This window comes from Delphinus delphis, chromosome 19 (assembly GCF_949987515.2).
Source record: "Delphinus delphis chromosome 19, mDelDel1.2, whole genome shotgun sequence".
Classification (NCBI taxonomy): Eukaryota; Metazoa; Chordata; class Mammalia; order Artiodactyla; family Delphinidae; genus Delphinus; species Delphinus delphis.
The window spans coordinates 6,654,136-6,667,710 of record NC_082701.1 but is presented as its reverse complement, the minus strand read 5'-3'; the positions used below and the strand labels follow the sequence as shown (position 1 = coordinate 6,667,710).

The window sequence follows — 13,575 nt, the reverse complement described above, 5'->3', positions numbered from 1 at the left end:
CTCCGCATCAAGAAACATTTCAACATGGCAGACACAAAAGCGCCACCACCTCCTGGGGAAGAGACGGCTTCATTTACTGCCGTTTCCAAGAAGGCTGATCAACTCCTCCTTTTAACTATCATTTTCATGACAAGGGAGCTCATTTTACCTAAATGACTTTTACATCCCAGGAGTGCAGACTGGCTTCACTTCCACCAATAATTGGCTCTTTTAACTGCCTATTTCCATCTACTTATTTTCAAACTTAGGCTTAAGAAAAAAAAAGGATGGCTTTATTTGTCCACTGGGATCACAGCCCAAGATTAGGGATGCAACAAGGTAGCAACCAGGACCCCCATCCTATTCCCACCAGAAGCCATTCCAAGTAACACCCACACCCCCCAACCTCAAAGAAAAAGGCCATTTTGAGAATTACAAATTTTTTAATACAGTTCAAATCAGTGTGCGTGATTCATTTCAGCTCCTTCACTGCCAAACCTAGAGGAAAAGAGACACCAGAAGTAAGCCACTCAGAAGATTATTCATTTTATCTGAGCTACTGCTTGTCTGGATTTTGCACTTAAGCTAAAGAGGGTTTGCAAAGCTCAGAAATTAAGCCCACCAGGACGGTTTCGCTTAAAACATAACAGTTAGTGTTTGATGATAAAAACGTTCCCTCTCTCAGCCTTTCTAAAGACGTTCCAGTTAGTCTTACAAGGGCAAGTGGTGCTGGCTGACTTCTCACTGTGAAGCAGCAGCCTTTGGAACCCCCTCTGGGCTCCTGGGGCAGTTTCCTCCCAGGTGCCCTTTTGAGCCTTCCACCACCAGGACAGGCCCCTATGCTTAACTAACCTACGCTCATGGCCTGTTGTATTTAATAAGTCCCTCAACCTATAAACATGGGGGTCATCAATATACCAGCACCTACCTACCTTGTAGGGCCGCGGTGAGGATGAGATGAGTGACAGAATGAGCATCGGCCGTTATGCTGCTGCATTAGGAAAGCACTGAAGGGGCCGAAACAAACTTTCCTGTGGCCACGGAAGCGATTTCTGCTATGGGATCTAACCTCTGAGAACCACACATATTCCCTGCACTACACCCACAGCAAGAGCAGATACTTAGACAAAGTACAGAATGGACTTCCCTCATTCTGGGGAAAAGTGAAGAAACAAGGTGGTGACACAGGGACCCCCACACTCCGGGCCGCTCCCCACACCCGGGGTTCCCGCCTCACTCACCTGGGGGCAGGGACTGCTTCAGCTTCTCCGCCTTCTCTTTGTCTGTGATGACCAAGGTGTAAAGGTACCTGCTACATCGAACCTTAAACTTCACATTATCCTTATTTTTCTTGATCTTGACCGCTATCAGAGACCAGAATTAACAATTAAACTGTATCACAGAAAAGAGAGGGCGCACAGTCCACCGGCTTTGTAGTTCTGCAGGACATGGCACGTGTGACAGCTGTGCTTGCCTCCCTCCACTGTCCCTCTGTTGAAACAGAAAACAAGATGCCCCCGCCCTCCTCTGAGCTCAGTATTTAAAAATAATGTCAGAAATCTTCATTTCCCTTACGTTACTACTCAAGAACCTGGAGCTTAATGTTTATATTTAAAACACAGGTAGTATCTGGTACACTGAACACATCCTAGAACATCCTGTGTCCATCTTATTATTTTTTAAGGGATGAAAGTAGTTCATAAAGTAAGGAGATGGATTATCTGCTGAGATCAAGAACTTTCCACCACCCTTCTAGAAATAACTGCATATGAGATGCCATCGGGGCGATGCTAAGGCTCTTCCTTCAGGTCCCCCCCCCCCCCGACATACTGAGCACGTGCTGAAGCTTTTCCTCAAATGTGAGCAGAACACATGTTCTGGGCTCTTTATTGCAGCTCAGACAACAAAGAGCCCCAAGTGTGCTCAAAGTTCAACAGCGCAAGGTCTGAAATGTAGCAAACAGTGTGGTTACGTACAAGCGTCGATGCACCTTCATGAGGCCGCCACCTATTCTGGCGGCAGGAAGACACCCGCTTCCCAGGTTACTCATGTCAGGCACCTGTCAAGTGCCCCGTTCCGACTTCTACAGCACAGTTAACTTGCACTCACAACCCACAGCTCCATCTCTGCCAATAAACCGCTAAAGGGGTGGGACGTGTCACAGGAAGCAGAAGCTCCGTGGCCCTGCGGAAGGCACGGGCTGCCCTGGCTCATGTTTTAATAAATCAGGCACGTGGATATTTCCTCAAACCGACCTATTTTGCTACCTTAACATTCCTCCCAAAGCTAAGCATACTGCGTCGTCCCTAGTAGCTGCTGTACATCTATAAACTAACTGAACCCTCACAAGATAAGGCAGACGCATCGCTTAAAAGTGTTTATTCAACGTCATGTGATGCAGCAATTCTACTTACAGGAATATACTCAAAAGCACAGACAGCAGCAACAAGAGATATTTGTACAACGTTCACAGCAACATTATTCACAACAGCCTAAGGCAGAAACCACCCAAATGTCCATGGACGGATACGGAGAAACAAAATGTGGCGTGTGCACACAATGGACCATTTAGTCTTAAGGAGGAAATCCTGACAAATTCTCCAACGTGGATGAATTCTGAAGATCTCATGCCAAATGAAGCAAGCCAGTCATGAAAGGACCAACACCAGAGGATCCACTTACACGACATACACCGAGAAGAGCCAAACTGATTGAGACGAAGTAGAATGGTGGTGGCCAGGGCTTGGAGGGAGAATGGAGACCTACTGTTTAATGGGTTACACAGCTTCAGTTTTGCAAGATGAAAATTTCTGGAAAAGGATGGTTGCGCGACAGTGTGAACATACTCAAAGCCAGTAAACTGCACACCAATAAATTTTATATTTTACAATTAAAACCATAAAGAAATATTCAAAAGTGTATTCACAAAACACTCACTGAGCACCCTATCACATCCAGGGGAACGGGACCCCTACTCTCACAGGTCACTATCTAAACTCAAGCTCCCCAACAGAATTAAAATGCAAAGCCATCTGATGGATTTGGTGTCACTTGCTCAACGTGCTGAAGTCTCTAAGAGATCATCTGATCTGATCCTTGCACCAATCCTAAGAGACAGATGTCATCAACCCCTCTTCAACAGAAAGAAAACAGTGGGGTTGTGTTTACCTCGCTAAGGACAGCTTACCTGCTGGTAGAGCTGGGATCTGCCCAGGCAGTGACAGCAAATTCCGTGGCCCGGACTAAGGCTGACCTGATACATTTCCTTTGTGCACCACAGTACATACAAAAACACAAGCGCACTGTCACCCGGGGTCCCCACCACCCGTCAGGACAGACATTCCCACCAGATGCTACTTGTTCTCACAGGTGGTCACCAGTTCACACAGCACCAGGGGATCAAAGGCAACAACCTGTTTCAGGTAAAGGGGACACAGACATGACTCTTCCTGAAGCCCCGTGAACTCCCTCAAAGGCTCTCCTGCACGCCACTGCTTCACCCTACCAGTGACACAGGGCATCAGAGACGGCTGGCACCTCAGCCCACCTTAAAGTAAGTCAGCCCGAGAATACTCCACCTTCACGCGTTATCCGATTTTCTCTTTAGCACAAATCTGGGAGGGAAAGAAAGCTATAAGGAGCAGCACAAGAAAGATGACTCCGGGTTAAGGCAGTTCAAGATCTAGTATAGAGCACAAGCTCCCCACACCTCCTTCAACTACAACACAGGCACACCAGCAGAATTCCCTCCCCGTGTAGAGAGAACACACTGGCAGCTGCGGCTGGCACACGTCCACCAAAAACTCGCTGTTTTATGTTTCTGATACATCAATTACTTTTCCCTTCATTTTCAGGCTAGGACGCTAACACACGTAGAAGGGAAATGACTTAGTTCCTTGTGAGCAGGGCCTGTGCTCAGCCCAGAGCCTAACATGCAGCACTAAGTCGGGGTTTATGAAACGCGCGTTTCCAGATTTTCACCCAGTTAGGGTTCCGTTCTGAGCACCTACCATACACAGGAGGACACACACGAACAAAACACCTTAGAACGTTTCTTAAACGTTCAGTTAGCTAAGGAAGAGAACACACTGGCCAACCAGCTTTTCTTACGCGAGACCTGCTAAAACCACTGCTTCCCGACAGCACGCACAGGCTTAAGCAGCCGCCCGGCCCAGCGCCCGTGCAGCAGCGGCTCCGCGCCAACGCGACCCTTTCCGCTCGCTCGTCTAGACCCTCACTTACATTTGGCGTCCTTTCGCCTGGCTGTGAGCAGAAAGTCCTTAATTTCCTCAATTTTGCGAGGCTGCAACACAAAGCAAAAAGAAGCAACTGTAGAAACACGCTTTTCTAGGATGGTCGGGCCCACCAGCCCCTCTCGGGGCTCGGAAGACCCTTGCACAGGCGCCCCTGCCCTCGCCCCTCGCCCCCCAACCCCGGAAAGGCCCCAGGCAGGGGTCGTACTCACCATGGCGACGAGGCGCGGAGAGCACGGGCAGAACCTGCGGGAAAACAAGCGTCAGTGACCATGGGATGCGGGGACCAGCGGCTACCCCGCCTCCCCTCCCCGCACCCCCGAAATACCGGCCCCATCGCACTCTATCCTCCTCCCCCCGCACCTCTGATCCAGGCCCTGGGTCCCCAGACGTCACCCGGCCATGGATTACCACGGATTAACCCCCACTCCCAACGTAGGGCCCGAAAAACACTCACCGTGAGCAGCCAGAAGCGAGGAGAACGGAAAAGAAAGAGACTTCCGTTTCCGGGCAGTTAAACCCTCCCCCAGAGGAAGCTGGGTACGGTGTCCGCAACGGGTCAAGAATAACACAGGCGTTCGCCTTTCCCATCGCTGCGTCTCTTCCTGGATTAACAGCGCGGCTCCCCGAAAGCAATGGGACGCTTCCCTCCACCACTCCCTACCTCCTCTATCCTCCGGTCCAAACCCCACCTTGGCTTTGCTAGGTTTTATTTCAGATCCGGTTTGAAGACCTGTGTTAGGACTTACTATCTACTACTTTCATTAGACCTGTGTATTGGGCATCTACGCAGAGAATTTTTTTTCTTTTAAATGGAGGGACCCTCCTACGTACATTTTATAACCTCTTTCTAGGGGTTCCTCCCTTTTCCTTCTGGTCTCCTTTGCCACGGACATCTAATCTGTCATGGGCAGGGCCCTCTTGCTCGCCTCTTTTTATTGAACGGAGCTTTTCCACTGGCTGCTTCCAATTCCTTTAAGAACTGGTACCATAAAAGCAAGTTAAAACTTGGAATAGGGGCTTCCCTGGTGGCGCAGTGGTTGAGAGTCCGCCTGCCGATGCAGGGCACACGGGTTCGTGCCCCGGTCCGGGAAGATCCCACATGCCGCAAAGCGGCTGGGCCCGTGAGCCAGGGCCACTGGGCCTGCGCGTCCGGAGCCTGTGCTCCGCAACGGGAGAGGCCGCAACAGTGAGGCCCGCGTACCGCAAAAAAACCCCCCCAAAAAACCAAACTTGGAATAGCTAACGTTTTATGGAACACTCACACCGGGCATCTGCTGTACTAAGCACTTTACCCATAGGGCCTCTGTGATCCTCGGGCGTGCTTGTGACGGGTGGCTCCGGTCGTTTACTCCAGTCTTACCCGCAGAGAATGAAGGCGTGTCAGTTGCTGGGAGAGGTGAAGTCGGGACTCGGAACCACGCTCCCAGACTCTTGACCACCTCCTCACTAGGCTGCCCACCTGAAACGGGCTGGCAGCTCTGGGAAGGCAGCATTCCCTTTGCCCCTTTGGTTCCTCGCAGCCTTCACCCCATCCCTGGTATTATTTTCTCAGTACAAATTTACCCTCAGCTCTTCCAGAACGTCTTTTCAGGCAGGCTCCGGGAAACCTGAGGTTATCGATTTAATTTTCATCCTCCACTTTATTTTTAACCTCCTTACAAATGTCTACATTTTATTATATTTGTTTCCTCCCCAATTTAATAACTGCACAACAGAATGTAATTGCCCTGTGCGCATTATTACAGAGCAGCTCACCTGAAGAGAAAAGAGTCCTTTACCATGAACTGCGCTTTGAACCCACTCCCCCCCGCCCCCCCCCCTTCCCTCCCATTAGACAAGCCCAGGCTGAGCATTTTCCTAGAGATGCTGGAGATACAGGGAAGGATAAACCCACAGTCCTTGCCCCTGGGAGATCACGAAATCCTCTAATGGTGCTAGACAGCCTTTTAAAAGAAGGCAAACTATGTTTCTGTGACTACAGATGCTTCTGGGTGTTAACAAAGAGAAAAGTTAATTGGTAGGGCCTTAATGTGAGATTATCTGAAGGTCAGGATGCCTCAGCTCTGACCTGAGAAAGACACTCTCAAATCCCCCAGCCTGACCTGACAGCCCCCCTCCATCTCAGGCTGATGCCTTTCTGGTCTTTTCTCCCCCACTGCACCGCCAAAAGCAACGACCTTTTCAGCCCAGCCAACCGGTGTCTTAAGGGCACTTCCTGACCCCAGGCATCGGCCTGTGCCCTCCCCTCTGACCCTAAGTCCTGTTTATCCTCAGCGCTCAGCTCCGCCCTCTCCTCTGGGCAGGACCCTGCACCTCTGCCTCCTGTCACCCGTCACTCATGCAGCAGTTACTCCCACCTGCCTTTCCATAGGCTGTGCGGCAATGTTAAACTTCCCATACGTTTGCACCGACTTTTTTATAGAGGTGAGGTCGAGGTTCTGCATTCTGTTGATAACTCCCAAAATGCACTGCTCATGCATATACAGAGGTGCTCAGTGCTGACATGCAGGATCCTCGAGATGTTCGCAGCATCCGAGATCACTCAGCATATGAAGGGTGGATAGATTGATGGAGGAGGGATGGTTGGATGAATGAACGAAGGGTTGAAGAGAGGGAGGGAGGGAGGGAGGAAGTGATTAATTCGGACGAAGCAGTGCCTGGCACATAATAGGTCCACAAAAATATTTGTTGAGTGAATGCCTGCTGCTTCTCCCCACTGGGACCTACAGGACAGGGACAGGGAGGGGGGCTGCACCTTCCTTTTGGCAGTGATTCCAGAGACAGATGTTTGCCTCTTGAACTGCATAAGAAGAGAACATAGATGTCTAGTAACAAAACACAGAGACCAACCTCCTGGGGGTGCCAGTGGGGGAGCTCAAGGTTTCTATAAGAGCCAGGAGGCAGCGGGAGAGGAGCGGCTCCCCGAATTGCCTTTCCCACTTTATGCTGCGCTGCAGGGCTGGGCTTGTCCACGGCAGGCGTCATCCTGCAAAAACCCATGGCTGGCTCCAGGGGTTTTCCGGGGGAGGTCATACTACCTCTCTCTCTCCTCCCTCGGGTGCTGCTGTGAAGCCCAAATGGGACAACGAGAAAAGCCAGAGTCAGAGCCATCCTGCCTGCCCCGCCCCGGGTCTGAAAATCCCCGCCCGGCCCTGGGTGTAGTTTCCATCAGTGGCCACACGAGGGCGCTGAGGCCGTGACTGGAAATGGAAAGCGAAGATTCTGGCCCCTTTCTGCCTTGCATCCTAAAACCCCCGGCTGAGAGCACTTACATAATTAGAGGTAATATTTGTATGGTATTTCATACCTGACGGGGTGCTCTCATATCTACCACCTTATAAAATTTCCAAGAGGCCCCCAAGAGGCCCACGCCTTTGTCTGGCGGCAGGGCTGTCCTTTAAACCATCTTGGAAGGGGGTTATTTTGAATCTGCTGACTTGGGAAAAGGTTGATGAGGGAGGGAAGGAGGCAGGGTGCGGGCACGGAGGCTGGTGCTTTTTGGGGGGACCCAAGAGGACTAAAGGAACGCAGGTTTCTTCCCTCCTCCAGCCCCCAAGGAGTCCAGGAGAATCTCAGGTGCTCCTGAGGGATGCAGGTTCGATATTCTCCCAGCTGCTGTGCTTAAAGCCACAAGGCATGGCTGGTCGGGCTGGAACAGGGTTTCTCAAACTCGGCACTGCTGGCTTTTGGGATCGTTCTGTTTTTGGGGGGGAGGGGTGTTCTGAAACTTGTAGGATGTTCAGCTCTCCCTGGCCTTTACCCACCGGATGCTGGACCCTCACAACTGTGACAGACAAACGCATCTCCAGACATTGCCACGCGTCCCTGGGGGGCAAAATCACTCCACGTTGAGAGCCACTGGACCGGAAAGACAAAACCAAGAGGATGTTCTTTATTATAATGACGTCTGTCCTGCACCTGTGGCCAGGTACTCATGAGCCCAGGCCTCTGTCTTTGCACCCCATGGCCATTGCTCATATTGGTACCCAGCCCTTGCTCTGGGATGCTCGAAGGTTCAGCATCCTTTTCTGCTGCTTCTCTGTGGGTCTCTGGCTGGCTGGCAAGATGGATGTGGCCAGGTAGTCAGTCACCAGGAGCACGTGCGGCCCCATCGGCCAGAAGCCCTGAACCTTAGGAATGGTGTTCTCCTCCTTGGCAGCTGGAGGACCGTTTCCAGTGGGAGGCCTTGTGTGGGGCTGGGGGTTGGGTGACGGGGGGTGGAGGGGAGAAGGCAGAAAAAGCTCCTGCAGAGCCTGCCTTTAAGGGACCTCTAAGAGAGCAAACACCCACCCGCCCAGACGGCCCATTGACTGATTAAACGGATTCAACCCATTTTTAGAGAGTTCCTTCTGTCGGCCAGGCGGTGAAGATGCAGAAATAAAATCCGGTCTGCATCTCTGTCCCCATCTCCAGAGAATCACAGACTAGCAGGAGCGGCACTGATAAGGCAGTAAGTGCTTCTCACTGTGGGACCAGATGGGGACCGTGGGAGATTGATCCGGGCTGGGGACAGGCTGGGCCCAGGGAAACCCGCCAGGAGGAAGTAACAATGATGCTGATTCACAACAGAGAGAACCCACCCAACACACTCAGCAGCCAGCCGGCAAGAGCAAACCTTCAAAGCAAATATGTTCCAGGGGGACAAGAATAAAGAAGCAATTGGATTAGGTGGCCTCAGTCCAGGAGGTCTTCCTGGAGGAGGCGTTGTGATAGGATTTATGGAAAACTGACCCTGGAGACAGATAGTCTTGGATTCAAGTCCTGTGTCTGGCTGGGAGAACTTGAACCAGTCTCCTGGCATCTCTGAGCCTCAGTCTCTGTTGAGGAGGGATATTAATCCCTCCTTCCAAGCCTTTCAGACCCCTATGCCAATTGGGTGTAGCCCACATGACTGTCTGCCACTTCCCTGCCTTGCTTAGCAGAAACCACAACAGAAAACGCTTAGCCCAGCAGCTGGCTCTGGGACTGTGAACTGAATGTAAGTCAAGAGTTGCCAGTGGATTTGGAGAACTACAACCCAGAGAAGAGGAGGTGGGCTGGGGTGGCCCTAGACTTGGTGAGGCCGGCAGAGGGCACCCCTGGGAAAGTCTGCCTGGTCTTGCCCAGAGGGGACACAGCCAGTTTTGACAGATGCCACCTCCTCAACTCCCCTGCTTCCACCAACCCTTTTGCACTGTGAACGGCTTCCACGGTGTCCAACCTGCTACTGTAAAAAGGATGGATTAGACAGCGTCCACCAGCAGAGAGGAAAATAATATCGGGGCAGAGGAGAATCCATCTTGAGCGTAAGGGACAAACACCCCTCCTATATATCAACGTATGCCAGGGTGAGGGGGACATGAGAGAGAGAAAGAAAAAGGGCACGGTCCCTTCAAAGCAAGGGACAGGGGTCAACCTATCGGCTTGTATATATCTTGCATTATGCAGCAGGAGAGAGAAAATCAATAGAGCTGTCAGCAGTGTAATGCATTCAGTATTGCAGACGGTCCCATCTCAGGATGCTCCAGATAGATGCTTCAAATTAAAAAACAGGGAAGGGGGAGAAGGGCTGCAAGGGTGGCAGATAAACGCCCTGACAGACCAGAGGGAAAGAGGGGACACGACTGAGGACCTGGGAAAATTAAAGTCCATAAATCATGAGCCTTGGAGAGCATCCTGGGTATGAATGACAGGAGACCTTCATCAGCAGTGGTGCCGGGTCTTGGACCCCCCTCTGCCAGGTGGGGGTCCCAGGGAGGGAGGGGAGAGCGTGGAGAGGCCGCTAGCATTAATGGTGTTTTAAATTATTTATTTATTTATTTTTGCCGCGCTGCGGGGTCTGCAGGAGCTTCGTTCCCCGACCAGGGAGCGAACCCGGGCCCACGGCAACGGAAGTGCAGGGTACTAACCACTGGACCGCCAGGGAAGCCCCTATTAAAGGTGTTAATGCCGGGGCCTTGGGGGTCGGGCTAGACTGGGGTGTGAGGGGTGGAAGGGGTGCGGAAGCAGGATGAAGTGATTGACAACCTCATAACCTGGGCCGTGTGGGTCCTTTGGTCGGGGCGCAGGCCAGTGCCTCAGAGCCTTTGCCCTCCTGCTTCCCTCACGGTGGCCCCCAGGGCTGCATCCCCCCTCCTTGGAGGGAGTGGGGGAGCCTGGATGGCCCACGTGTCCTTCCCGGAGCTGGCCGGCCCTGGCTTAAGACCTAGGAACGCTGGGAAAGACCTGTGCATAGGGTGAAGAGCCTGCCTCCCGCCAGTCCCCCCCCCCCCACCCCCGCCCCGGCAGGAAGCCACGTGCCCCTCCCCCTCCCCCAAGGGGCCACCTGCCCAGGGTGGGCCAACAGAGAAGAAAACCAGTCCCCCCCACCCCCATCAAGGTGTCAAGGGCAGGACGGTGCTGGCTCCGGGAGAGAGCCACTGCCCACCAACACCGTCGCCCACCGCCGTCTGAAGCCACCCAGATCCTGACCGGAAACAGCACAGCAAGACTGAGTGACTGCAGGATAATTTTTTTTTTGAATTTTATTTTATTTATTTTTTATACAGCAGGTTCTTATTAGTTATCTATTCACACATATTGGTGTATACATGTCAATCCCGATCTCCCCATTCATCCCATCACCGCCACTTTGATTGGAGGATAATTTTAACCACGGGACTGGGCTTGCAGGAGCGAGCAGCAGGTACACGGAAGCAAGAGGGAGACCTACCCCTGGGCCTGCGGGTGGCCGGGGGCGTCACCTGGACGCGGGACAGCAAAGCTGTATGGGGGGAGGGGCCGCCTCACTGACCAGGGCTGAGACCTTCCCCCCAAGAACACGCTCAGCCCTCCTGCAGCCTGTCAGGGAGAGACCTGGGATGAGTGTCCCCAGCTCATTGTCTTTCCTCCCTCCATCCCTCCTTCTCTCCAGCTCTCCTTCTTCGCGGGACGCGGAGCAGGCTGGAGGCTCCGACCTGGAGGGGCCAGCCAGCGTATATTCACAGAGCAGGGAGCCCATCGGCAACAGCCCTCGGGGTGGCCTCATGACCTAATGTGGCCGTGTCACCGCCTGGCTCCTTCGCGGTCCCGAGGCAGAGGAGTCCCCAGGGCTCAGAGGGCTCCCTTCCGTCCTGTCCATCATCCAAGCGTACCCCACACTCCCTGATCCCCGGAACCCCGGCCACGTCTACAGGCTCACGTGCCGGCAACAGGCACAGACGAGCTCTGCGCTCCGGCCGGCCCACATCCTACGTGCAGGGGAGCCGCGCGCCCCGCACAGCGACACACTGGTCGCGCTTCCCGAGAAACAGGGAGGCCCAGGGTTGCTTCACTAGGTTATGTCAACCAGGACAAGTTCTACCGATTAAACTGGTGACCGCATTTCCAGAAGCAATTATGGAGTGCTGCACTGCCTCGCAAGGTGAGGAGATTAAGGAGAGCGCTCAAGGCTGCGGCGGCTGGAAGCGCGTCTACCTGCCTCTGCACGTGCGCCCTTGGAGAGGGAGAGAGTCCCGCGGAGGAAGCCGGAGCTCGGGGGAAGGAGGCCGGCGGCCCCACGGGTTCAGGGTGGGAACTGGGACTCTGTTCCCCTGTCCTTCCTGTTTCCTTCTCTGGTGTGTACGAGCAGGGAAAAACAATTTGTGCGAATCTAGACTCCATCCCAGGGGGACAGGGAGACGCGTTTCCTGCTTGTGAAGGGGGAGGCGCGAACTGGCCGGGGTCTCCGTGGTGAGAAACCTTTGCCACTGCCTCCTCCCAAAGGCTCGCGAGCAGTCGGATCCCTCCCACGTTGCGGAAATCGCAGCATCTTTGGAGACGGAAGGATGGAGACAGAAGTGGCCCCGAGCAGCCTCCTGCTTGGCTGAGTCTCGGGAAAGGCGGGTGTGCACGGGGGTGGGGGGGCTGCAGCCTGCAGCTCCCACAGCCTGCAGCTCCAACGCCTGGCTCTGCTCCCCGCCTCACACCCTCCCCTCCACTTGCTCTCTGGATCACCTGGTGAGGTGACAAGGGCTCTTACCTGTGCTCTGCCGTCGTCCCTCCCCTAGAGTTCGCCTGTGGCATCTGGAAAGAGTTAGCTTCCGGGGCTGCAGGTCGGGGAGTGATAGAAAGTGGCAGGGAGGGAGGGGGCAGTTGGGTCAACGTCCCCCCTCCCCTACTCTGCTTCCTTCTTACCTGTTCAGAATTTCCCCCTCAGCCCTTGTGGGGCAGGCTGATCTCCTATTAATGAGCAAGACAGATGTAGTTGGCTTTTTTTTTTAATAATTAATTTATTTTTGGCTGCGTTGGGTTTTCATTGCTGCCCGCAGGCTTTCTCTAGTTGCGGCGAGCGGGGGCTACTCTTCGTTGCGGTGCGCAGGCTTCTCATTGAGGTGGCTTCTCTTGTTGCAGAGCACGGGCTCTAGGCGCGTGGGCTTCAGTAGTTGTGGCACGCGGGCTCAGTAGTTGTGGCTCGTGGGCTCTAGAGCGCAGGCTCAGTAGTTGTGGTGCACGGGCTTAGCTGCTCCCTGGCACGTGGGATCTTCCCGGACCAGGGCTCGAACCTGTGTCCCCTGCCTTGGCAGGCGGATTGTTAACCACTGTGCCACCAGGGAAGTCCAAGGATGCCTTGTTACTTGGGCATGGAGTGTTTCCCTGGTGGAATACTCAAAGCCTTTTGCCTCCCTCTCCAGTGACCAACTGGGTCACAGGTTGCTGAGAGAAGACCCAAGCTGAGGTGATTCCTTGAATTTACAAATACGTATTGAGCCCTTGCTCTATGCTGGGACTGGGCGTCTCGACATGAATAAACACATTTTCTGTCCTCATGGAACTTGTCCTCCAGCTGTGAGGTGGGCCAGTTTCTCAGCTCTGTCCACCCCTCTCACAGCTCCCGCTGAAGACACAGCAGCCGTGTGACCCCCTGCCCCATGACCATGTGACCCCCATGTGCCGTGATGATGTGACCCTGCCCCATGACCTCAGATGATTGGACTGGCCCGGGACCAGAGCTTAGAGACTCTGGCTTGTTATGTGGCTGATCTGTCTGGGGTTTCATGCAAACCAGGGGCCCAGGGGCACCTCTTTGGGGGAAGCCACGATGGGTACATGTAAGCAGGATTCAGGGACTAGGGCTTCAGAGAAAGAGCAGCTGTTGGACATCTTCCTAGTGGCTGTGACGGCAGCTAAGCTTTCTGCCCCCGGTCCTGTGAAGCTCACCTCCCCCTTCCCTTCCTGCATATTTCTACCTTTTCCTGAAGCTGCTTTGAATTGATTTTCATTTGGGAAACAAATGATCCCTGGCGTAGAAGACAAGGTGAAAGTCCAGGTTGGGTGCATAGAGGAGGGGGCTGGGCTCCTTCTGGGGCCTCAGCAAATGACCGGGGCAGAGAAAGGAGACAGA

General features: G+C 53.5%; 1 protein-coding gene across 2 annotated transcripts; it reads right to left on the bottom strand.

Annotated features, from left to right (window-relative positions):
* Positions 1-402: 402 nt before the first annotated feature.
* RPL38 (ribosomal protein L38) lies at positions 403-4,756 on the bottom strand. 2 transcript variants are annotated; one of them, XM_059996491.1, is made up of 5 exons: positions 4,690-4,756; positions 4,445-4,478; positions 4,222-4,282; positions 1,221-1,343; positions 403-477 (listed from the first exon to the last, which is right to left on the bottom strand). In XM_059996491.1, the coding sequence occupies exons 2-5, from the start codon at positions 4,445-4,447 to the stop codon at positions 452-454; spliced, it is 213 nt and encodes a 70-aa protein (XP_059852474.1). In that variant the 5' UTR covers positions 4,448-4,478; positions 4,690-4,756; the 3' UTR covers positions 403-451. The 2 variants fall into 2 exon arrangements, with proteins under 2 accessions (XP_059852474.1, XP_059852475.1); XM_059996492.1 differs by lacking the exon at positions 4,690-4,756 and adding an exon at positions 4,596-4,650.
* Positions 4,757-13,575: the final 8,819 nt, after the last annotated feature.